The sequence below is a fragment of the Elaeis guineensis genome, chromosome 7 (genome assembly GCF_000442705.2).
Source record: "Elaeis guineensis isolate ETL-2024a chromosome 7, EG11, whole genome shotgun sequence".
NCBI classification, from domain to species: domain Eukaryota; kingdom Viridiplantae; phylum Streptophyta; class Magnoliopsida; order Arecales; family Arecaceae; genus Elaeis; species Elaeis guineensis.
Genome location: NC_025999.2, coordinates 81675198 through 81700937, shown reverse-complemented (window position 1 = coordinate 81700937; position 25740 = coordinate 81675198). Strand labels below are relative to the sequence as shown.

Here is a 25740-nt window from a genome sequence, read left to right as displayed (position 1 = left end):
CTTTTTCATTTCTGCCACTAATTAATTTTCACTATTTTTTTGACTATTCAATTTTGAAAGGAGTCTTTTTTGTTCTGCATTTCTATCAGAAGTGACTCAGTTAGAATCTTTCTATAATAGTGAGCACCCTTGAATTAGAGATACTGAAATGGGGCACAACTGTGAATTATTTTTTCTTAATAACTTATCCCAACCATAGGAATTCGAGTTTGATATTTTGCATGGGGCCTATCACTTGTATAATAGACGTGGTATTTCATTAATCCTTTTCAGGTTCCTTTCAGAAACTACGAACACCTTGTGCTTTATTGTATATCTCTATTGAGAGATGTATCTTTACCCTGTCACATCAAAACATAATCACATCATGAGATGAGTTAAAAGACACTTTATTTTCTTTCATGCATCTTGATTTAATAATTATATTTTAATACACTTTCTAGTATCCTTGAATTTTAGAGTCGTCATTTCTATGGAGTGCTCATGAAAATTCTAAGGGCTCGTTTGGCACCTTTGTTGTTTTTGTATTATACAAATTAGTTGAATAGCAAATGGAGATTGATGTGAAAGATGGCTCTCCATTTGCACAAATTTCTGCTATTCCCTTTATTTTCACTCTTTTTGAGAGCAATAATATGAGCTTCCAAAAGTTCTGAAGATTTTACAAACAATATCAAAAAACAAAAGATTTCTTCATACATGTTGTTGAATCTAATTCATTTTTCTTCTCAGGTTTTTGAAAGCCAAAAGAGTACCAAATGGGCCTTGAGCTTCCTCATATTTTCTTTATTTTTACCATGCATGATTGCATATTTTTCTGGTTTCTCCAATGAAATTAACATATCAATTTATTATTTCATGTTTCATTTCTAATGGACCTATAATCAAGGTCTGCTAAACAAGTCCTTGAAGCAAATATTATTAGATTTTTGTTTATGTATATAAATAACTGTTAGGATAAGGACTTTATTGTTTTATATGGTTATCTGACCTCCATAATGATTGATGTAGACAGTAGTCCTCCCCATGAGAGACCCTGCTGGAGTATTTCTAACATATTACATTCACATTTTTGAGCAATGAAATTTTTGGACCACATTAATCTATAGGCTGAAAGTTGCTCGTCTCCATTTAGAACATCTGTAACAGTAGAACCTCAAAGGTTCCACCCTTTCTAGCAATAAAACTGTAGTGCTGTTGCTACCCAACCTAACATGAGGCAATTGTCTCCCTGGTCAGGGTGATGCTGATATCTTCTTCCCAACAGACTTCTGGCTCTTGGAGCGAATCGATCATCACTGCTCTGGTTGGTTGAATGAACAGACAGAATCAAAATCCTTGAAGCCAGTGAAGAAGAGAAGAACTCTCACAGTAAGTTTTGTTATTCTGTTGGCATTATAAGCACCTATTGTTGTTTTGTAGAGATGAGTTCAACTTTTGTTGCATTAGATTGTCATGTAAGATCAGTTTAATGTCATGCGTTGTCTAGACACGTACAGGACTGAGGTTCGCTGTCTTGGTATCATACCTCGTATTGTCAACAACTTGATGTGGTGTTGGTACTCCCAATACAGGATTGATTCGGCATCCCGACACTTGGTACCGCTCCTCATACCATGTATCGGTTCGATACCGGTACGGTACCGTACAGTATGCCTGGTATGCGTTAGTACCAACTGATATGGTATACCATGGTCAGGACACTGCTGTATTACTTGTCTTGCTTTTCAAAAGATCCTTGCATCCTAATTTGTTCCTTCATGCTGCAAATTGATCTGTTACTTTCTGAACCACCAATAAAACCATGTAGAAGGATAGCAATGGTATGCTTCCTTCATTTCTGAATATTCAATTATTCAGAAGTGGGGCTTGCTAAATTATGGTCCCATCTTCATCTGGAAAATGCGTTTTGCTTCCTTATCATATTGCTTTGACATATTTTGTGTTGTGACCAAAATAAATTTGTTGTTCTTTTGAGTCCCCCCAACTCTGGTTCCAACTCTGATTTTCAAATTTAAACCTAAGCACCGGACTTGAGGGGGTTTTCCCCTTCTGTTCCGTACAAGAAAGAATCATGTTGCATCAGGAGTTATTTTCCCCTTTTTTACTCTGAACCAAGTTCTTCTCCCCCTCAATGTTGTTGATCTGTCCTTTCTGTGCAGCTTGATACTGCAGCCTTTATGGAAGAATTTGGTTTGCCAACAAAGACAAGGACAAAGGATGGATATAATCCACTTCTGGATGACTTCAGGAATACTAAATTTTATATCAGTGTACCAACACATAACATTACATAGCCAGTCTAAAGTCGTTGCTGAAGACAAGCAGCAGGAGGGCTTAGTGGAATTTTTAAGGTTGAACCTCGGACAGCAGAGTATCTAAAGGATTTAATGCATTTAATAATTTCTTCAATGCTAATGAAACTATTTTCGCACTGGTTAGGTCCAAGTTGAAATAAGCTATCGTAATTGCGGGTTTTGTACTTCACAGAAGATATCATTATTCTGTGTGCTTCCAAAGGTAGAAAATACAAATTGAAAATTGCATTTTTTGCAGCAGCGGCATGTCATTGTTCCTAAATGAGACCAACTACAACTCAGGGAGAATTTTCTATATTTGTATCAGTTTAACGCTGTTTTCATTTAACCGTTTGTAACGTGACTAACGCCATTTATATATTTGTACAATTTGCATTGATTATTAACTTGTGCTTACCAATACATGCAATCCTATATTTTGTCCGTGTTCTATATAGACTTCTTCGTAGCCTCAAGAGTGCTTGTCACTTTTGCTTGATTTTCAGTATAGTCGATAAGGTGGAATACTCGACACACCAGTTGATCTCTGAAAAATTCAAGGCAGATGGCCGCTTTCTACAGGTTCTTTGACTGAAAATTTGGCACCAATTGCCAACTTTGACACGAAGATGAAACTCGAACAGTACAATTACCTCAATGAGCTCACAGAATGAATGCGTCGGGACGCCTGGTTTTTAGGCAGCCCTTGGCATCCATTCCAACCTCAGGCTGGTCCCATCCTAGTTTTTGGGGGAAGATTAACCTTTAAACCAGGCTCAGGCTTACTCCAAATAGACTTGGCTTAGCATAGCTGGAGAAGTTTCCATATGTCAAAGTGAGGGCTCGCAATTGCTTCAACTTACCAACGACACCATCTTGCTGCAGTTTAGTCAGGATGGAGCCAGAGATCTTAAAACAATTCCAAGGCCTCAATTTGACTTGGCTTGAGCTTGGAGCTGTAATGTCATTTTTAAAATAAAATGCATGTTAATGATCATTAAATTAGCTAAAACTAAAGACCATATGTTACCGGTATCTCCTATCTATGCAACAAAGACACAAGAAGTAGATGGTTGCCGTATTGGTTAGTGGGCTTAGGCAAACCATAGGAGAGTTCAAATTATGAGAAATTCTTTGTGCGCGGTGCGCGACCGCCCGTACCGCGCATGATGATTGGCTCGTGTTTAGGGCCGGTGATTTTTTTTTTTTTTTTTTTGTGCGCTGTCCGCCCCATATATGAGCCAATCGCCATGCGCGTTCCAAAATTTTTTTTCAAACTATTATATATTCTCAAAACTGAAATGAGGAGCGAAGCTTGATTGCCACTAGGCCTAATAAAGCATATAAGTAGTTTTGAGTCTATAATTCGACATCAAACTTGGCTCATCTTTTTTCAGTAAAACAACCTTGACGAGCCTGGTGCTCAATTCAGTCCAATTAGAGGTCTGATGACTTAAACTTGAGTTCAAGATCAAATAAAGCTAAAATCATGTTTGATTCCACCCCCCATCCAAAAAGAAATAACTGGGAAAAAAAAAATCTTTTTTCGAGAAGAAAGGAAGGCCGGGCTGTGACTTGCGAAATTTATTAAGATAAAATTTTTTTAAAAAATACAACCCCTTGCAAAGGAGGCAAACAAAATGAAGAAAAAACTACAGGGAGAATAAAGAGTACGCCTATTCAGCCATAAAAGTTTGAACGGGTCTTTGTTAACGGGTCAAAAATAAACTCGGATGCGGTCAGAGAAGGAGAAAGCTAAGCAGAAAGGAGGGAAGAGTTGGCTCTGGAAGAGGAGAGGTGGTCCTCATGATGGCAGAGTCAGGAAGAGTTCCAGGATAATGGAAAACAGATAGGCAAGATGGTAGAGAGAAAGAGAGAGAATTATTTTATTTATTTGTTGAGAAACAAAAGAGGGATGACACCATTAGTGTTTGAATTCTTTGGATGCTTGCTATGTCAACACCTACTAGCTAAGCTAAAATGATTGGCATTTTATAATGTCATCTATGTGTTGCCCAACTGTCAAAATCCATGTATGAATATGTATCCAACTCGCATGTGTACCTGATACTCGGAAGAATTGAACTCTTTCTATCACAAGTTCGACCTGTTATAATAGGTATTAAATTTGAGATTTTGTTTTTTCTATATATTGTTCAAGCATGTAGTTATTAAATTAAATTTAAAAAATTCAAAGTTTTAAGATAATTAGAAAGTTTGGATATAAATATGTATATTGAAATACTTTATCAAATTATATTGGAATATTTTCTTTTTTGTGCTTATAACTTTTTTAGTTCAAATTATTTTTTTCATAAATTCTTGCGTCTTTTATCTTGCCATCTAGTTGTATCATACTCTTGGACATGTGCCTAAATTTGCTTATCATATCATTACCCATGCCACATTGGTATTCCATATAATATGGATGATAGACTTTTTGAAATAAAATTTCAAATACATCTTGCATCATGATCTGTGATATCTAAATTACCTGGAAGCCAGAAAAGTTGCAGTATATAGGTCTCTTACCTAATTGTAAATCTACGCAAACTTTGAGGCAAGCTTATTAGATTAGTCATTAGCCATTGTTCGGCAACATCATGGAGCATGTTGAATGGTTATATGTTTGTGTGTCCAATATAAGTAGTGGCATGTTGCCTGATATGAGATCCCTCTAAAGGTGCTTAATTGTAGCTTCTTCTTGCCATCAACTCCTGAAATGCTTCTTCTAACCATCATCATTGTTGATAATGATAACAAAAGAAGGTATATGCTGCATTAATTAGGAAGGATAGGGGGAAGTGTTGGGTTGGTTTGAACTCATGTGAACTGAGTTCAGGTTAAGCGTGATCAAAAGTTGATTGAAACAAAATCCAACATGACGTGTGAATTTTCTTGCCAATATTCGGTGTTGTCCACGCTCAAACCACCTTCTATAGCCATACAGGTATTTTATGACTACAATCTTATCCAAGGATGTTGGTAGTTCCCATTCCAATCTAAGTAGAAGTCAGAGATTTCGGTGACCTTGTGACTACTCACCCCTTCGCAGCCCTTTTCTGTTTCACCAAACCACACATCTGATATCCCTGAGTGGTAGGTTCCCTCTATATATATATTTTATGATGGCAATCTGTTGGATAGATCCTTGGCAACCAAGGACAAAATTTGGCAAGTAGCTAATCCTTATCCTATTCTTGGACCAAACTTTTTCTTGCCCATAACTGGTTTCGGATTTGACTACAATTTCTAGAAAAAATAGAAAAAAGTGGACTAAAATTTAAGTTCATGGTGGAAGGGCACAATGAGAAGATATATGAAAGTTGAGCATCATCTTGAAACGAATATAACAGCCAAATATTCAAATGTTCACTAGAAGGATAACTTTTATTTCAACAGCCACGAGGCCACATGACCACAAACCTCTTGAAAGTTCGCATTGATATCAGTGGCTATAAATCGGGTCAGGCACCCATGACAGACAAAATCCAACCCATGCCTAGTTGAAAATGGATGTGAGAGAGAGAGAGATTACTAGTAATTATTTGATGCAAATAATTGCTAGTTATAGATTATATAAAACGAAGTAACCATACAATCAATAAGAAGTTTTTCATTCTCTACATCCTCTTCCAACATAACAAGGCACAAATCTCTCTCCCCTTTTATTTATGTGAATTTGGCGCTTAAGTTATGATATAAGTATGTTTTCCACACTCTGATTATATCTATTGAAAATGTTGGTTCGATTGATCCTTAACTTGTTGATTAACAAAAATAAGAGGTATGCCTATATTCTTATATATTTTTGTTTTTATTGGTATTGAAGCATATATAATATTTTCATGGCTCAAGATATGTCAATAAGCGACCATCGAATACATGTTTGCCTCTAGTTTATATATATATAATGAATTTTCGGAGATATGTGCATAATATGACCCTTCATGGAAACTCAATATAGAGATCCATTTGCTGTAAAATTTTAACATTATCTAGGCTTTCATATGCACTTGTGATCTGAAAATTTTTATGTTAATTAGACATGTATATTTTCATATTAATTGGATGTGCACATGTTGTGATATAAAAGGCCAAAGTTTTCTATCCACATTATCATGGCAAATTTTTTTGAGACTTATTTCTTTGACTATAAAATGAATTATTATAAATGTTTATATGGTTGGAAAGTAGAAGTTACAAGCTTTCTGTGCATATAAAACTCATCAAATTTAACCTTCCGATGCAGAAGTTATGGTCGATCAAAGATTCTAGTTTAAAAAGGATCAATTTCGATTTTAGGATTAATTAAAAGCTGAAAATGATACCCAAGGATCAATTTCTATCTCATCATTAAACTGAGCCTCTGAGGCGGTGAATGAACTTCCTGGGCACCAGTTTTATTTTTTTGAAAAATGAAAACAAAGCCCACACACATAAGAGGCGAGTGTGGGCATGTGTGGGGCCTTCTGGTGGTTGTTTATTGACTCATTTTTTATCCACATACCTAGAATTCAACGTAGAATATTTATATAATTTTAAATTTAATTTTTAAAATAATTATTTTATTTTATTTATTTTTAAGCCTTTGGACAAATAAAAATTACAGAAAATCATCTTAAAGGGAGATAAAATTTTGAAAAAATTATTTTTATGTTAAATGGGATATGATACAGTAGTGAGGTTTAGAATAAGCAAATTAGAGCTCTTAGGACCTAACTTAATTTTTTTCATACTAAAGTATAATAAAATTTGATTATAAAAATAGATTTTGTGATTTGTTGGATCATAATTTTATTTCCAATATATAATATGAAATCTTAATAATGTTTTAGCATGCCTTGATTATTTTTGTTAGTAACATAATATGGGTTATTCTTGAATCTATGTTAAGTTATGCTTATTAATAATAAAAGTATTCACATTTTTTTTATTAAATCATGTCAATATGGTGATCATAATTCACATTAAAAAGTGTTTGAAGTTTGCTCAACATCTATTAGAGCCTATCAAAAACTATAGGATGGATCCTAACCATGACATGAAGGAACACATTTATATTGTTAATTAAATATTCAAATCAATTGAGGATTGCAATTATGTCATTGATGAGCATTGAAAAATGTCTTTTCTTAAAAGGACTTTATCTAAACTTTAGGCTATAAGACTACAAGAAATAATGATAGAACATCAATGAAGGATCTATCGTATGGTGACATTCGATATTATATGCGAGTATAATGAATATATTTATTTATGAAGAGAGTTGCTAGATGCACTGTTATATTGTCTGAGCTCCCAAATCTTCATGGTGGGAGATATGCTGCATATGGCCGACATCAGGGCAGTCTATTGCTATAAAGGACATGGCCCAGAATTATGAGGGAATTGAACCGAGGCATAATTGATCATTTTGAGTATATTATGAAAATTTGTTTCTTGTTTGGTTGAAAATGTTGGCTTATGATGTAATTTTTTTATTAATGTATTAATTATGATTCATATGATTATGTATTATGAATATATTGTGGAGATTAAATGTTAATTAGTGTTCATAATATTGGCATCTATTTATATTATATGCATCATTTAAATAATCATTGTATATTTGGCATGTTTAAATGTCGTTATCAAGTGGGAGTTTGTAGGTTGGTAGGAATCAAGGATTTCTCACCTAAAAACTAAATCTTGTACAATTAGTATTAATTAATAATAATTATACATAGAAATGTGGATGATGATTGGAAACTTTATTTTTTGATTCAATATCCAGTGTAGAGTTATTATTAATTAACTTGTAATTTGCAACAAGAATGACATGAGTATAAGTTGTATTTAGGGCTAACTAATTAAATATGGATATGTCTCTATGTACTTGTTTTACTATGGCAAGTGCATCTAAAAATATTATGGCTGAATTGAATAAAGGAGAAAAATTGAATAGTGATAATTATGATATATGACATCACAAAGTTCAGTATATTTTCGAGAAACAAGAGTCAAAGAGACCATCTTCCATACCATAGTTTAGCCCGAAAGGGATAACACTATCCAACATAGGAGAGACAATGAGGCATATGAAGAATTGAAAAAGAAGAATAGTGGTGCTCACATCACATTGTTAATTAAGCAGTATGGAAAATGATATTATGTGTGAATATGCAAAATATAAAATCACTTATGAGATATAGGAAGATCTCAAGGAAGCCTTTAGAGGTACCTCTGCTTTTAAGTTGATAAGATCGACTATACAATTTGATAGTTATAAAAAGTACCTGAATGTTTCAATAAGACAGCATCTATGAGAGATGTCAAACATGATAAGAGAGCTTAAGGCTGCTAGAAATGCTTTCATTGAGAAGCAACAAGTAGTTATTTATTTCTTATGTAAGAGTTGCGAGTATATGGCCATCAATATGATGCACAATAAAAATATCAAAAATTTTGAGGATATTAGGCAGCATATGGAGCTAAAAGATGAGCACCTAGAGGTGATAAAATCTTTTAAACAAGTTTATATGGCTGAGGCTAGTTTAAGTAAGGCTCCCAAAAATAAGCGTATGTAAGAGAGACTGGAAGTCCTACAAGAAAGGTAAATGAAAGAATAAGGAGCCCAAAGAAGCTAAGAAATATCAATGCAAGAGAGACGAGCACGGTGGCAAGAATGACAAGTCTAAGATGACCTATTATATTTGTGGCAAGTTGGATCATTTCGCTCGTGAATGTCCTGAACGAAAATAAGTATTATCTAACTCTATAAAATTACATTATGCTTGTGTTTTTAGCTACACATTGCTCTGAATCTCATCTATTATGAACTATACACTTAGGAGCCACAGACCATGTAGCTAAAGATCGAAGAGCATTTGTGGAGTACTATTGAATCAGTCTAAATATAATATGGATATATGTTGAGAACAACTCAAGGATGGAGGTCAAAAGTATTGGCACCTGCAAGTTGGCCACAGTGGTGGATCCAAAAATTTTGCTTTATTGGATCAATATAAGTAAAAAATGAAGGAGCCACAGAGAGAGAAAGAAAAAAGATATAATAATAATAAAATATTATTTTAAAAAATAATAAAATTTATAAAAATGATGATGTGTGATATATTAAATATTTTTTATAATAAAATATTATAAAAGAGCATTATGCATACTGTTCATCGCATGATAGACAGATGCGGTCACATATGGGCATGCATCTATAACGCATGACTCTGTGAGGCCCCGTGTAGCCGTTCATCATGCGATGAATGATGTGTGCTATCACAGCAGAGAATGCATGCTCTTAAATATAAGAGGTGGATGGATGAGATTGGAATGGTATATTAAAAGATAAAAAAATAAATAAATAATAAAAAAGAGAAGGAAGGAGAGAGAGAAATCAAATTAATGTGGGAGAGGGAGAGGAGAGAGTGTTAGGATGTATGAGCCATTAAAGAAAGAAAATATATGTCATAATTACTTCTTTAATGTGATCTTTTTTATCTTTTACTTTTTCAAAATGTTACATAAGATATAGGATCAATTTATAAAATTAGTAAGATCAATTTTAACTTTTTTTGCTAATATATATACAATACCTAATAGTTTTTTATTTTTTTGTGGGGTCAATTGACCCCACATTCAACCACATGCATCCACCAATGGTTGGCCATGCATGGTAGCCATACCCCATTCCTACATGATGTACTGTATATTCCAAACATTCAACAAGATTTAGTATCTGTTGTAGTCCTTAACTTAGGTTTTAGTTTAAACTTTTATAGTTTTGATATGGATGTTTATTTGAGAACTACTTTTTCAGTTATGTATTTGATAATTTCATAGTATTAGATGTTGATGACAGTAGTTATATTAATTATCTAGAAGATTGTGTTTCTTTAACTGTCTTCTTCAACTGATGAGAATGATGATGTGAATATATGGCATGCTAGATTAAGACATATTGGGTATTAAAGAATAAATAGATTAGTCAAAGAACGATCATTATGTATCCTTAAAAAGGTTAATTGTTGTGAGCATTCTCTGATTGAGAAAGTAATGAGAAAATCTTTTAGAAAAGGAACTAGAGCTGAGATGCCATTGTAATTAATCCATTCTGATATTTATGACCCAATGAATGTGACGGCAAGGCATGACGCTATCTATTTCATCACATTTGTAGATAATTTTAAATATTTTGATCATGTTTATCTGATCACCCATAAATCTAAAGTATTAGATTGCTTCAAAAGATATGTGAACTTGGTTGAGAATCAGTAAAGTAAAACAGTCAAAATTTAAAGACTAATCGAGAATATGAATTTCTTTCTAAGCAATTTAAGATATTTTGTGATGAAAAAAAAGATAGATAATTAATTATTCCTAGATGATGTGCTCTTATCATGAGAATGATAAAAGATACTATTTTTATCGATCTCCTAATTTCGTAGAATAGGATGAGTCGGATCGATCCATAGAGATCTTAGGTGGTTGTGTTTGAAATATAAAATAAAAAAAATTCAGAATTTTATGTGCACTGAAGTTGTTGTTAAAAAATCTTTAGAAACTAAGTAAACAAAAAAAATAAATGTTAGATTAATAGTAGAGGTGATCAAGCAAGAAAGATCTCAGAGATTACGAATCATTCTTTTGCAAAATAGATGTTAGTACTAAAAATCATACAATGATGACTTGTTATGAATGATCTTTGAGTATAATCTATCTCTATCTGAGTACGGACCATATTATTCAAATCACGGCTCATCCCTTTATGAGTATAGATTATCCCAAGAGATTTTTTAAAAAAGAATGAGAGATGAAATCTTAAAATAATCTATTTTTTTCTTGAGCACGCGTCATATCCTACAGATCACGGTGCATCTCTAAAAAAATAGATTGTTTAGATTAATAATCTAATCATTAAAATAAAAACAGAAATATATATTAAAAAAAGAAAATAATTTTTTATTCTTCGCATAAAAAAGAAGTACATAAAAGATAGAGCAAGAAAAAAAAATCTGATTTATAAAAGAAATCATCTCCTTTCCGAGATGCAAGAGTTTAGCCGCGCATGGTGTTAAGTCCTCTCGCTTCCAACATCTTTATGTTTGGGAACTCCAAACTTTTTGGATAAAAGGGTGAAGGAAGAAAGAAGAAGAGAAGAAGAAAGAGGCTTGGTGGCTAGAGACAGGATGTGAGGAAAGGGATGGAGGCTCTCGAGTGTTGAGAATCTAGAGGAGAGGGGATACGGCTTGAAGAAAGAATTTTAGCATGGGGGTCTTTTATGAAGGTGGAAGTGGGCAGCAATAGGAATTAGTTTTGTGTTAGGACTTGGGAAGCGCATGAAGAAGTTGTGGGGACTTGGGCTGTACGAGAGAATTGCATAGAATTTGAGACAGAAAAGAGTGGTGGTTTGGGAGCACGTGACGTGTAAAATTCGTAGCATGAACTTTAGCGTGGAGAGTTTGTGGTGTTTGTGGTGAGGTATAAAGAGAGAGTTGGGGTGATCCCGGTGGCAACCCAATGGTAATGGGCGTGAGCTCCCCTCTAGTGGTCGAGGTTCGAGTCTCGAGTAAATGCCAAAGTGAAATGACCCGAGGTAATTACTGTTAGCGGCCTTGGTATGGGGAAGGTTGGGAACTATTGCCTATTACACTGGTAACTGTGGTGGCACGAGTGGTGACGTACTCATCGAATGATGGAAAAGGGTTAAGTATTGGCATCTTGTATCGAACATTTCATCCGTGGGAAGGGGCCTCGTCAGAGGGGTTGCTGTGTCGGTCTCCCCCTTCTTCTCATTTTTTGTACCAAAAAAAAAAAGAGGGAGTTGGGGCCCGCTAGGAATTTGGAGCTAGGGTCTCATGTGAAGATTAATTAAGGAGAGGAGTTGGGTGCATGAGAAAATTTTATGATGCATGAGAAAGCATGGGGAGGTTTGACCTCGTGAGGGGTTTTGGGAGTTTAAGTGGATGCGTGAGGAGTGGAGTGGCACTAGGAAACTTAAGGCAGCATCCTTTCTTTCCTTTCTTTTTCTTCATGTGAAAAATTCCATGTTGAAAATTGGTTGGGGCGGCAAAGACTTGAGATGTGGTGCTAAGTTTTTCTCTCCTTTTCTTAGGATTTTGTATGTGGTGGCTCCTTGATAGCCCTTGGATCAAGATGATTTACTTCTCAACCCTTGATCGTGACTTATCCCTTGTACTGGTTGTACTTAGCCCATTAATTCTTGAGTATTTTTTTGGATTTGAACTAATTTGAATCTTGATCAGCCTAATCCTTTAATTATCTGTAAAATAGACTAAGAAACATCAAATTTTTAATAACAATAATAATCAAATAATAACAAATCGGGATATTTTTAATATCTTAATTTAAGTGTTTATCACACCCTCCAACTTGAACTTTACTTATCCTCGAGTAAAACATAAAATTAGAAGTATGTACTGATTCGTTTAGATGTGAAAGTTTTTTCAAACCATTCTAAAGTCAATTGATACCCAGTCAGAGAATTAAGAGATATGTCATTGGATTATTAATTTCATCCCAAATAGTGGTTAAGTGAAGAACATAAAATTTCAGACCTTTTCCTTGACCATTCTCTACTTTACTGTTTAAATTCTCTAACTTTAATATGGGCTAGTATTTTGTCTTCTTGCACTTGGATCTCTTTATTTTAATTTTATAAGCAAAATGTGTACGGTCAATGTAATATCCTAATCCCTTAAACTTTCTATCTGATCCTTGTAACGAGCTTTGAGCCAATGACTCTGAAATTAGTTAGTTTTAGGACATTAGGTATAGAACATCCCTCAAACTTACTGATTCGAGTCAAAAAGACTACGGGTTAAGACTGACTATACAAAGAAGTCTCTTTGTGTTCTCATCTTTTGACGTGAATATCAATGCTTACTTAGGAAAAGAGGTCTGGTTACTTGGTGAGATATACTCAAGATCTACTTTTTATTCTCTTTTTATTTTTTTTTTCTTTCAATTTTTTTAATTTTTTTATTTTTTTAAAAATAGGGCGATTTTTGCATACATCGATATTTTACACTCATATCCATACAAAGTAGATTCTTGATTAATATATGTAGAAAGACGGTTCTAGAATTACTTAAAAATTTGTACTGTTTTAGACCTAACTATTTATTGAATTTTTTTAATAATTGGATCCTCAATATTTCAAATATTCTCTAGACTGTTAATCAATCATAGTTTAAAATGCCTGATTAACTTAAAATCGAGACAAAATCAGGTATACAAGACTAATTGTTACCATATTCGAAAACTTAATTATTTTATTTATCCCCATCCTCCAACTTAATTTTTATTATCCTCAATGGAGTAAGAAAAAAAATAAAGATTTAAAAATAAGACAAGGGGAGATGTCACCTAAATTAGGTGCTTGCACGTTACTTACATACTAGGATGTCCATCTTGGCTGGATGTGCTCATGCAGATTTGATTTTTTTCTAACTTAGCTTCGATAGTCTTAAAACATAAAAAGAAAATAAACTAAAATTGAAAATATTTCAAAATACAAAAGCTGGGTTGCCTCCTAACAAGTGCTAAGTTTAAAGTCTTTAACCAGACTAAACCCTTGATACAGGATCAGTCAGTATAAATGGGCTCATGGAGAACCATAGCCTTTTCCACAACTTTAGTGGGTAACTCCAAGAATAATTTCAATCATTGTCCATTAACTTTAAAAATAGTACCATTACTTAGATTCTCGATCTCTACAGGTCCATGTGAGAAAACTTCTTTTTCTATAAATGATTTTGTCCATCTAGACCTAAATTTTTTAGAAAATAACTATAGCCTAAAGTTATACAAGAGAATTTTTTGATCAGGTGTAAATGATTTTTTAAGAATTGCTCGATCATGAAATACCTTAATTCGTTCTTTATATATCTTAGCATTTTTATATGCTTCATTCCTGATTTTCTTTAGTTCATCGATTTGTAGCTTCCTATGTTGTCCAACCTCATTTAAATCTATGTTCAACTGTTTGATGGCTTACATAGCCCTATATTCAAGCTTGACTGGCAAGTGACATGTTTTACTAAATACAATCCTGTAGGAAGACATTCTTAAGTTGGTTTTGAAGACAGTGCAATATGCGCAAAGAGCATCCACTAGCTTCAATGATCAATCTTTTCTATTGATGCTCACAATCTTCTCTAAGATTTGTTTGATTTGATGATTGAAAACTTCGACTTGCCCACTAGTCTAAGGGTGATAGGATGTTGCCAACTTGAGGGTGATGTTGTACTTTTTGGTTAGGGATGCAAAGGATAGATTGCAGAAATGTATTCCTCGATCACTTATAATAGCTCTAGGGATACCAAAATGGGAGATAATTTTTTTTTAAGAGTTTGATAACAATTTTGCTATCATTCGATCTACATGGCATAGCCTCTGCCCATTTGGACATATAATCAGTAGCCACCAAGATATATTCATTTTCAAAAGATTTTAAAAATGGTCACATGAAATCAATTCTCCACATATCAAAAATCTCAACAACTAGGATCGGATTTAATGGCATCATATCTTTTTTTGTGATTTGTCCTATTTGTTGACACCTAGTGCAGCTTTTGCAATACTCATGTGCATCTTTAAATAGATTGGACCAATAAAATCTACATCGAAGAACTTTTGCAGCAGTCTTCTTGGATCTAAAGTAGCCACCACAGATTTGATCGTGATAAAAAGATAGGATACTTTTGACCTCATAGTCCGAAATACACCTTCTGATGATTTGATTAGGACATTATTTGCATAGATATAGATCATCCCAAATAAAATATTTTACTTAGGCAAAGAATTCGTGTTTGTCATGAGTGATCCAATAAGAGAAAATTTTATCCATGGCTAAATAATTGACAATATCAGAGTACCATGGTTCTACGGTCATGGACATGAGTTGTTCATCAGAAAAAGACTCTTCTACTAATTGTTTGCTAGAGAATGCATCTGTCAATTGGGATAGGTGATCAGCTACTCCATTTTTTGTTCCTTTCTTATTTTTGATTTTTAAGTCAAATTTCTGAAGAAGTAAAATCCATCAGATCAAACGTGCCTGGGCATTTTTATTTGATAAGAGATATATAATGGCTGAGTGATCACTGTACATAATAATGTATGACTTAACTAAATAAGATCTAAATTTTTTTAGAGCAAAAATAATAGCCAAAAATTCTTTCTCAATTATGGATTAATTAAGCTGTACGTCATTGAGGGCCCTACTGGCATAATAAATGACACACGGCAGCCTATTAATTTTTTATCCTAGAATGGCTCTGATGGTAAGATCAGATGCATCACACATGAATTCAAAGGGCTAAGTTAAATCAGGTGGGTGAATGATGGGTGCGGACGTCAGTGCCTTTTTAAGATACTTAAAGGACTTGATATACTCAGAAGTGAAGTTGAATTTGACTTCTTTGGCAAGAAGATTAGTCAATAGTCAACTATCTTGATAAAATTTTTGATGAACCTCCTATAGAAGCCAGCATATTTTAAAAACGAACAGTTTTTCTTAACTGATTTAGATGGTAGAAGATTTACAATCAGATCTACTTTGGCTTTATCCACTTCAATACTCTTTTTTAAGATAACATGGCCAAGTACTATGTCTTCTTTGATCATAAATTGATATTTTTTTTCAATTAAGTACCAAATATTTTTCTTTATACCTTTCTAAGATTAGTCTTAAGTGATATAGGCACTTGGAGAAGGTGGAGCCAAAGATGAAAAAATCATCCATAAATATTTCTAGAAATCACTCAATCATATCAGAAAAAATACTGATCATGCATCTTTGAAAAGTAGATGGAGCATTACATAAGCTAAAAGGCATACATCTATAGACAAAAGTTTCAAATGGATAGGTAAAAGTGGCCTTCTCTTGATCCTCTGGTGCTATAAGAATTTGGTTATAGCCGAAGTATCCATCAAGAAAATAATAAAAAAATTCATGTCTAGTTAATCTCTTCAACATCTGATCAATGAATGATAGAGAAAAATGATCTTTTCTTGTGGCTACATTCAATTTTCTGTAATCAATATAGATTCTCTATCCAGTTTAGACTCTGATCAGTACTAGCTTATTTGCTTCATTTTGGATCACGATTATCCCTAATTTTTTAGGTACTACTTGAATTGGACTAACCCATGAACTATCTAAAATGGGGTAGATAATTTTATTATCTAGTAATTTAAGAATCTCTTTCTTTACTACCTCCTTCATAGCTGGGTTAAGCCTCTTTTGGGGGTCTCTAATTGGCTTGGCTTCCTTCCTTAAATGAATTCGATGTTGGACGATTAAAGAGCTGATCTCTTTGATGTCAATCATGGTCCAATTTATGACTTTTTGATTCTCTCTGAGAATAGCTAAAAGTTTCTCTCCTTGGGTTTGATCTAGATTTGATGCGATGATTACGGATAAGATTTCTAATGGACCTAGATATGCATATTTGAGGTGCTCGGAGAGTATTTTGAGTTCTAGTTTTGGTGTGTCCTCAATTGATGACTTAGGCATTAGTTCATCCATTCTTGCAAGTGGTTCAACTGGTGATTCTCATTGTGGATGAACTCTATGGTCACTGGATGTGAAAATTTCATAAGCAAATTTAGATTTTTGGTCTAACCAGAAATTGCAGTCAAAATCTTCATCTCCCAGATCAATGGACTCATAAATCTCATCTTGGATCAGGTTTACATCAACAAATTGGTCCGTTTTATTTTTGAGATTGAAAATATTAAAATCAATGGATATGTTTCCAAATGAGAGCTTCAAGAGTCTATTACGGCAGTTGATTAGGATATTGATGGTTGTTAAAAATGATCTTTCTAAGATGACTGGGATGTGACTTTTTGGATTAGACACTGATTCGATTTCTAAGATTATAAAATCCATAGAGTAAATTAAATCACTGACCTTGATTAGCACATCCTCCAAAACTCCCTTGGGAACCCTCACTGATCGGTCTGTCAATTGCAACGTGATTTCTGTAGACGTTAATTCTCCTATCCGTAATTGTTTATAGACCAAATAAGATAAGATGGTCCGCAACAAAATAGTATTGCTAAGAGAAAAAAATATGATTTTGCTAGAGATGGTTAAATCTTTGATGGCACAAGTAAATCTATCCATTTTTTATTGAAGAGTTGCATTGTTGATTGCTACCTATGTACTCAACCGCATCTTCTAAATTAATCATATTAACTTTACATGAGTTATAGATAGGTAGAAAATCTGATCTGATGAATTTGCAACCATGAGGGTCTGTAGCTTATATTCATGATTCTTCTCATAAATATGAAAAGTTAGGTTCAAGGAGGAAGAAGTATATCTTTATAAGATATCATAAATACTAGAAAAGATATCTACATGTTCATTGGAGAGCATTCAGATGGAGGTACGACTGAAATTGGATCATGAGATGTTCATTCTTAGAAAATGATTTTCCTAGCAAGGGTGAAATTGACAAAGATCTTACTTTTTGTAAAATAGAAGGTCTTGATGCCTCCAAGATAAATTGTTGGGATATAGAGAGAACTACCTCAAACTTTGGAACATAGTGGAAGAGACACACTTCCTAGTGAACAAGTTTCATAAGATTTATAATTGCATAAAAATACTCATAAAAGGGTACCTCATTGTCATTTTGGCATTGAAGACGAAGCTTTTATGATAGCTACGCATGATGAAGCTAAGCCTCAAATAATAAAAGAGGCTCTTACATGCTTTGCGAAGGAACAATGAAAGAAACCAATGAAAAAAGTGATGGAGTTTACGAAAAAAACTAATCAAGTATGAGACTCGGTAGATTTTTCATCAAGTCATAAAATCATTGGAAAAAATAGGTTCTCAAAATTAAACAAAAAGCTAATGGATCTATTGAAAGATATAAGACTCATCTAGTAGTAAACGATTATACCTAACAAGATGATGTAGACTATATAGAAACTTTCTCTCCGATAGTGAGGTTTGCCTCTGTTCACCTTATCCTAATTTTGATTATAAATTTGAATTTAGAATTATACCAAATGGATGTACAAATAACTTTCCTTAATGGGGATTAGATGAGAAAATTTATATGGAATAACTAGTAGGTTTCATAGTACAAAGCCAAGAATACAAAGTTTCAAGCTCAAATGAATAATAAAATCTTAAAGAATTATCCAGACAGTGGTACTTGAGATTTCATCAAGTTGTGATGACTTCGTTTGATTTTATAATGATTAATGAAAACCACCGTGTATATGTCAAGTAACATGCATAAGAGCAAATTTGTGATCTTATCTTTATATGTGATGACATTTTATTAGCAAGGAATGACAAGGAGTTTTTGATATCTATAAAAGAATAATTATCTACTAACTTCAAGTTGAAAGATATGGGAGAAGCATCTTACATAGAGTTAAAATCTAAAGAGATCCTTTAAAAAAAAATTAATTACTCTTTCATAAGAGCCTTATATTACAAAAATACTTAAATAATGTAACATGCAAGACTATAATCCTATTGACACTTCTGTAGGAAAAGACAAAGGTTTTAGTCTTAATATGAGTCCTAAGACTCTGAAAGAAAAGAATGAGATGGCAAAAGTTATCTACTTGAGTTCACTGGTAGTCTAATGTATGCTACAATGTACGCAAGATCTGATATACATTGTGCTCTGGGATTGATGTGTCATTATCAATCAGCAAAAAGCATTGGAAAGCAATCAAGAAGATCTTCAGATATTTGAAAGGCATAGCTGATTATTCCTTGTATTACCAAGAAAAATAATTTATGCCTAATGGGATATTTTAATACTGATTCGACTGAAGATTTAGATAAGCACAAATCTACTTCTTGTTGTATTTTCTTATTTAATAAAGATGCTATTTCATAGAGTCACAAAAAATAAAGTTGCATTGCATTATCTATAATGGAGGTTGAATTTATAGCTTATTCGGCCATAGTGCAAAAGATAGTTTGACTTAGAAGATTTTTATAAAGTTTAGAAATTGCAAAAAATGAAAATAAACCTATGACTATATATGATGATAGCCAAGCAGCTATTGCCTATTTGAGAGATGCAAAGTATCATGGAACAACAAAGTACATTGATATTAATTAAGAATAACTTTATTAGAGATATTATTACACAAAAGGAGATGGCCCTTAAATATTATTTCTATGCATCTGATGTTGTTAGGTTTATTACTTAGCTTTCTCACACGAGCGACTGCCTCAAGTGCTGATATAACAAGCTGAGTTGAGATATTTATTATACTATTTAATTAAGAAAGAGTAAAATATACATATTTTAAGATAATATGTGTCATCTTGATGTAAATTAAGATGAGATCAAATTCTAAGATCAAACATGATATTCGCACTATCATGTGAATCTATTTTAACCAGATACGAAACCTCTAATGCAAAGTAGGCATTTTGAGAAGAACCTGAGTTAGGCATCTAATGGGGACTAAATTGAGATCTGTATGGTGTTTATAATTAAATGCATGACATAATGCTTATTGTTTGAGATATTGTATCGTATCACATATTTCATATCATGTGCACTAAGTGGCGATGAAGAAAATAAGTAAGAATCTCTGCATCCTCATTGTATAAGTTCTTTAAGGAAAAAAATATTATTTTATCTCTTTTATACCCTTTGTCACTTCTAATTATGTTTTGATGTGATGAGCTAATATTTGTTGTCTTAGTATGTTTCCGACCTTGATGAAATAATTTAGTTTTATGGGACATATCTAGGAAAGAGATTAGTTCAAAATTGAAAAATATAAGGATGGAAGGAAGACTGTTTATATAACATTGATTGTGTACTCATTGGGCAATCAATTATAACATTTAATATCAATTATAATATAATTAAGAATATATAATGCATCATTAAAGATTAAATATAATCTTTTGAGAATTATATTTGTTCAATCTAGCATAACTAAATATGTCTACAGCATAGTGAAATTCTTCTTTTAAAAGGGCAGTAGCCATTACGATGCATAGCAAGAGCTCCCAATTATAGATATGTTCGTAAGTTACATAACTTATTTGCCTATATGAAATCATAGAAACTATAGGTATATTTATCCATCACATGCGAGTGAAAAATGTTGGATATAAATTGAACCAAATGCCCATGACGGCAAAACTTGACCCATGCACATTTGAAAATGAATGAGAAAGAAGAATTACTTGCAGTTATTAAATGCAAATAACTACTAGTTACAGCTTATATAAGATGAAGTAACCACCCAATCAATAAGAAGCTTTTTATTCTCTACATCATTCTCAACACTTTCAACATAACAAGGCACAAGTCTCCCTCTTTTTATCTTTGCGAATTTGACAGTTAAGTTGTTCTATAAGTGTATTTTCTACATTGTGATTATGCACACAATCCACTGAAAATATTGGTTCGATTGATCTTTGACTTGTGGATTAACAAAGAACAAAAGTTATGCCTTATATCCTTGTGTGTCTCTATTTCCAGATATCTTCAATAAAAACAATAATATTTTTATAGCTGACCATATAATAAACAATCCTTGCAGAAGACTCTTTATCATCACCATATTAAATGGTGATTGTTTACAAGATAAACATGGTATCTTTATGATGTGGCAATAGCGATGGCATAGTAGTTTTAGATTACTGCATCTTCTAGAAGAGTAGTTTATAGAATTAATATAGATTCTTGGTGGAAAAAATATGAGTAAAAGATCTCATTAAATTGAATTTGATCCATGTGATTAACCAAATTCTCGATGTTGGAGTTGATCTTAAAGAGATGGCAGGTGGATATTAATTACGAACCAGTGAGGCAATCTTCCTAGACCTCTCTTTGCACCCATGTACCACATCATATGAAAACAAGTGTTGGAGAAAAGCATTTAGATTTTTTTTGTCATGTATCTATGCTTGCTTTGGTGTAGGGTAGCATAACAATCCAAACAATACCTAACAAAATTTGATGACTATCTGCAATAATTTTGTCAAGACTTGTTCTAGAGTTGAGATATATCATATATGCTGGCCTATGCCATCACATGAGGAGCTTGCCATTGACTCTACAACCTTACTAAGGCTTATTGCCAAGTCTTATGCATCAAGGAGCATCAGAAGACTCACAACAAGAGGCCTACTTAAAATGTTATCGCAAGCACAAATATAGGACACACACAGATTCGTACAATCACACAAAATAGAGAAGAGAAGGAAAAATAAACACAGGATTTACGTGGTTCGGCTGAAAAGCCTACGTCCACGGGCAAGACACGAGAGAAAAATTCCACTATGATGAAAAGAGAGATACAATCACTCAAGAACTCTCCAAACCCTAGCCGCAATTTGATTTCTCAAAAAAATATTCAAAATTCAAGCCACATTAACATAAAATAAGAAGTCCAACTGGAGAAGATTGTTGGAGGATAACTCCCATTGCGCCATGCTTGAAGAGAAAGGGATACTGAGTCTCCACATGAAAATAGACGGTAGTGTTAGATTTCATTATTTCTAAGGGGTCCTCAGAAAATGTTGAGGAATAACAGTCCTACATCGGATAGGTTAAGAACTCTTGTGATGCTTATCTACTCTTGAGCCCATCCATGTAAATGACCAGGTGTTTAGATAAGATTTCAACATAAAAAAAGAAAAAACATCAAATTAAGAGATTTCCATTGGTGGCCTCCATGCCTCCTATTAAATTTTGCTTCAATATGATTCTGCAACCACCAGTGTATAGACCTTCTCATATCCAGTCAACCTCCAAACTTCTAGAAATCAGATCTTCGGTGCTTTTCAACAATTAAGAGTAGTTCACCTAAGTAACTTGTTAGAAGAAAAGAAATTAACTGTTGTTAGATTTTTCAGCATGGCTAGGGTTGACAAAGGAGCAGCCGTAGAGGTGGACTAAAGAACGTAAATAGAGCAGTAGACTATTAGGTATTTCTCAACCTCTATCTCCAGCTATAGCAGGTCAAAATTATTGCATTTAGATATATTTTCAGTGTACAGGATGTGCACTTTCCACCAAAATGAAATAAATAAGCGCAAAGAAAAATCAGGCAAGCATGTATTCTTCATTATAAATGAACATACTTGTAGGCTACTCTGATTTTGTTGTGGAGGTTCTTCTAATTGTACTTTGTCTTATCACTATTATTTTGATTTTTTTTTTCATTAGCACCTCACCTACATTATACTGGCTAGATTTTATAGGTTTGGTTCAATTTTGTATACCCAAAGTCCAAATTAAAGCCACTTTAATTGCAACAACTTGATGAGTTGCATCACTCCTGAGTAACCACTTTGAGCTATATGAAGGTTCAAATTTGCTCAAATTATTAGCCCATGTACTAGACTGAAATGTTCTCTTTCAAACAGGATGCGATAGATGTGGGGGTTGCATGATTCACTATCCAATATATATTATAATTACACTATGTATCCACAAAAATTAATTCATCCATCATCTAGCAATCTGCTATATTTTTTTCACTTTATTCAATCATCACAAAACTATTAAATAAAGATTTACATTTGACCTATTGAAAAAGACAAGCAATATCATTAGGCCTATTGGATAACTACTTCTCTTCACGAGTCAAAATGAGACAACGCATTCTCCAGACATGCACATAGAAATTTCTTTGTTTACGCACTTTTTTCTTTTTTGGATGAGATTTCTGCACTTGAACTGCATCGTTTTTGCATCTTCATGCAACATGTACCATTTATTAATCAATAGTGTCACCACAAAATATGACTAAGAACAAAGGAGAAGCCTTCATATCGTGTCTGATGCCAGTAATTCCTATACGTGTTCTAGAGCTTGCACTACTAGCTCTTCACTAGGGAATTTTCCTTTCTTAAGAATTTCTCTTTAAACTAATTCTTGTCTACATAACATAAATGCATGAATGAAAAGACTAGAAAGTTGCTAGACTTGGGAATAGTTTCATCCCATCTCTTTGCTCTTTCCTTTCCATCTCTGAACAATTAATGTCTACCATTAAGTGAAGATGTCAAACTCACAGCAGCATGTTGCTACATTTTAATGCATCATTCTCCACATGGAGCAAGCTGGCAATAAGAAGTCCTTAGGCTGGTGGACCTTTAAGATATGGGTTAATTACTTCTTAAGTGGAAGCACAAAGAAGGTACGAGTATTTATCTATGATTTGATTCTGGGCAATATTCGGCTTCCCCAGGGTTTAACATCAGAAGATCTTCTATTTGCCCTCCCATGTTGACCACTCAGAATCCAATGATCTTGACTTCTAGATTAACCAAATATGCTTATTTTCTTTCCAAGTAGCTCAAGAAATATAGTGAGCAATCATAATTTTGAAGGATTGTGGAGAATTATCGATACATATATAGTTAAAAAGGTTTTTTTGAAGGAGTGCAGCAGGCTAACAATGCTTGATAACAAATATTTGACAATAGAGGATTAAGATAAGCAAATCATCATGTTCTCATACCTTTCATATGGGTGCTGCATTACCGAGTAGGTATGAGCAAATTTATTCTTGTTGTCCGTGCTCGTTCAAATAGCCACTTTTCTAAAAGAGTGCGGCAGACTAGCAATGTTTGACAAATAGATGACTGAGGTATGCAAATCATTATATTCTCATACCTTTCATGGGTGCTACACTGCCAAGTGGGCATGACCAAATTTTTTCTTGCTATCTGTGCTAGTTCCAATAGCCATTTTTTTTTGAAGGAGTGCAACAGACTAACAATATTTGATAACATATTTGGCAATAGAGGATTGGGACAAGCAAATCATCATATTCTCATATCTTTCATGGATGCTGCATTGCCGAATGGGCATGAGCAAATTTATTCTTACCGTCTGTGCTAGTTCAAATAACCGCACATAAATGATGAGAGACTGGTGCCAATGTTGTTTCATTGCTTCTATTATGAATTATTTTATTTTTAGTTTTGCACTGATGTAATATCTTTTAATTTTTTAAGCTTGTAGAATAATGAAGTTAACCGTGAAAAAATACTTCTGTGGTTCCATTTGTTTCTTTAATTTCACCTCTATGATGTTGGCTTTATCAAATTATAAATTTTGACCCTCTTTGGTCAGAACCTGCAATTATGTTGTAGAAAATCACAAAAATAGCTTAAGCAAAACTAAACTAAATTTAATGGCCTAAGTCAATTAAAGCTAGGTTTTAGGAGGATAGAGATAGGCCCATATACACCATAAGATAAAATTGAGATGGTCCTCAAGTTTATCTTCTTTGTTAAATATATTAGAGGGTGTTCTAGACAATCAGGCAAGATTATATCTAGATAGCTTTGGTCTTAAAAGGCAGCCAAGATGTCCACCTGGACAATAGTTGCTAATGCATTGCAAGGTATGGTTTCATTTAATGTAAAAAGTTCGCCATCTAATATATTCCATGTAAAAAAAAATCCGACATCTACTATCAAATGCTAGCCCAAATTCAAGAACTCTTGTTATTGTCAAAAGGATGTAGGCATAGGGTTTGGGTTGTATCCTCGACACAAAAGAATGAATGATCCTTTTCGCAACATCAACTTTGGAGCATGCCTTGCATAGATCTCAAAGCACTCCGAATTATCATTTTCATCTATCTGTATAGATCTTGTCGTGGCTATTGCGCTCTCCAATGGTGCACATCATAGAAAAAGATGGAATATTTTTTTGCGTGAAAGATACAACTAGAACCAATAAGCATAGGCCTTGCCAGGTTTGATTGCATTCGAGAGTAAGGATAAACAACATAAGAATATTTATACTATTACTTAGCATGCAGATGGGCAATATTAATGGCTTACAAATAAATGATAACCCTAATTTCTAAGTCCTAAAAGAAATAAATAAATAAGAATGGTGCATTTTGGTACCATTCCATTTTTGCTAAGAGCATCTGTCTTCATGGCAGTTGAGAATTGGTGTGGTATACAAAGTCACGTATGGATGACATGCCGGATTCATCCTGCCCCACCAATCAGTGCATGCTGGTGCTCTCAGCAAACAAGATTTCTATCTTTTGCACCAAAAAAAGATTCACCTTCCTTTTCATGAATCTACCATTGGATCGTGCAACAGTCACTTTGAGATCTATGCAGACAGATGAATGAAGAGCTTGGAGTGCTTTAAGATTTATGCAAGGCATGATCCAATGGTCAATGTTGCAAAAGAAGATCGATCATTTTTTTACATGAAAGATACAATCCGATCCCGTTCTCAAAGTGATATATATATGGGAGTAGTACGACGAAGCATTTTTCAAAGACAAAGCAATAACTATCAAACCTTCGACTTGACTTGCAACAATCAGTTCGTTACTAAAATTATAAACTTGTATTTACTCAGTATTGAAATAAACAGCTAACAAAGAAAAAATCTAAAATCGCCCGGTAGTAAATTTTTGCTGA

At 33.6% G+C, this 25740-nt stretch overlaps 1 protein-coding gene across 3 annotated transcripts in view; it reads left to right on the top strand.

Moving 5' to 3' along the window:
- Positions 1–2704, top strand: part of LOC105048836 (protein arginine methyltransferase NDUFAF7 homolog, mitochondrial) — a 30983-nt gene extending 28279 nt beyond the window's left edge. For 2 of the 3 annotated variants that reach the window (XM_010928300.3, XM_010928301.3), the window contains exons 13-14: positions 1240–1371; positions 2163–2704. In XM_010928300.3, the coding sequence (XP_010926602.1) occupies positions 1240–1371; positions 2163–2297 (267 nt within the window). In that variant the 3' untranslated portion in view covers positions 2298–2704. The remainder of the gene's footprint in view (positions 1–1239; positions 1372–2162) is intronic. The other variant, XR_832693.3, reaches the window with a different exon arrangement.
- The last annotated feature ends 23036 nt before the right edge of the window (positions 2705–25740 follow it).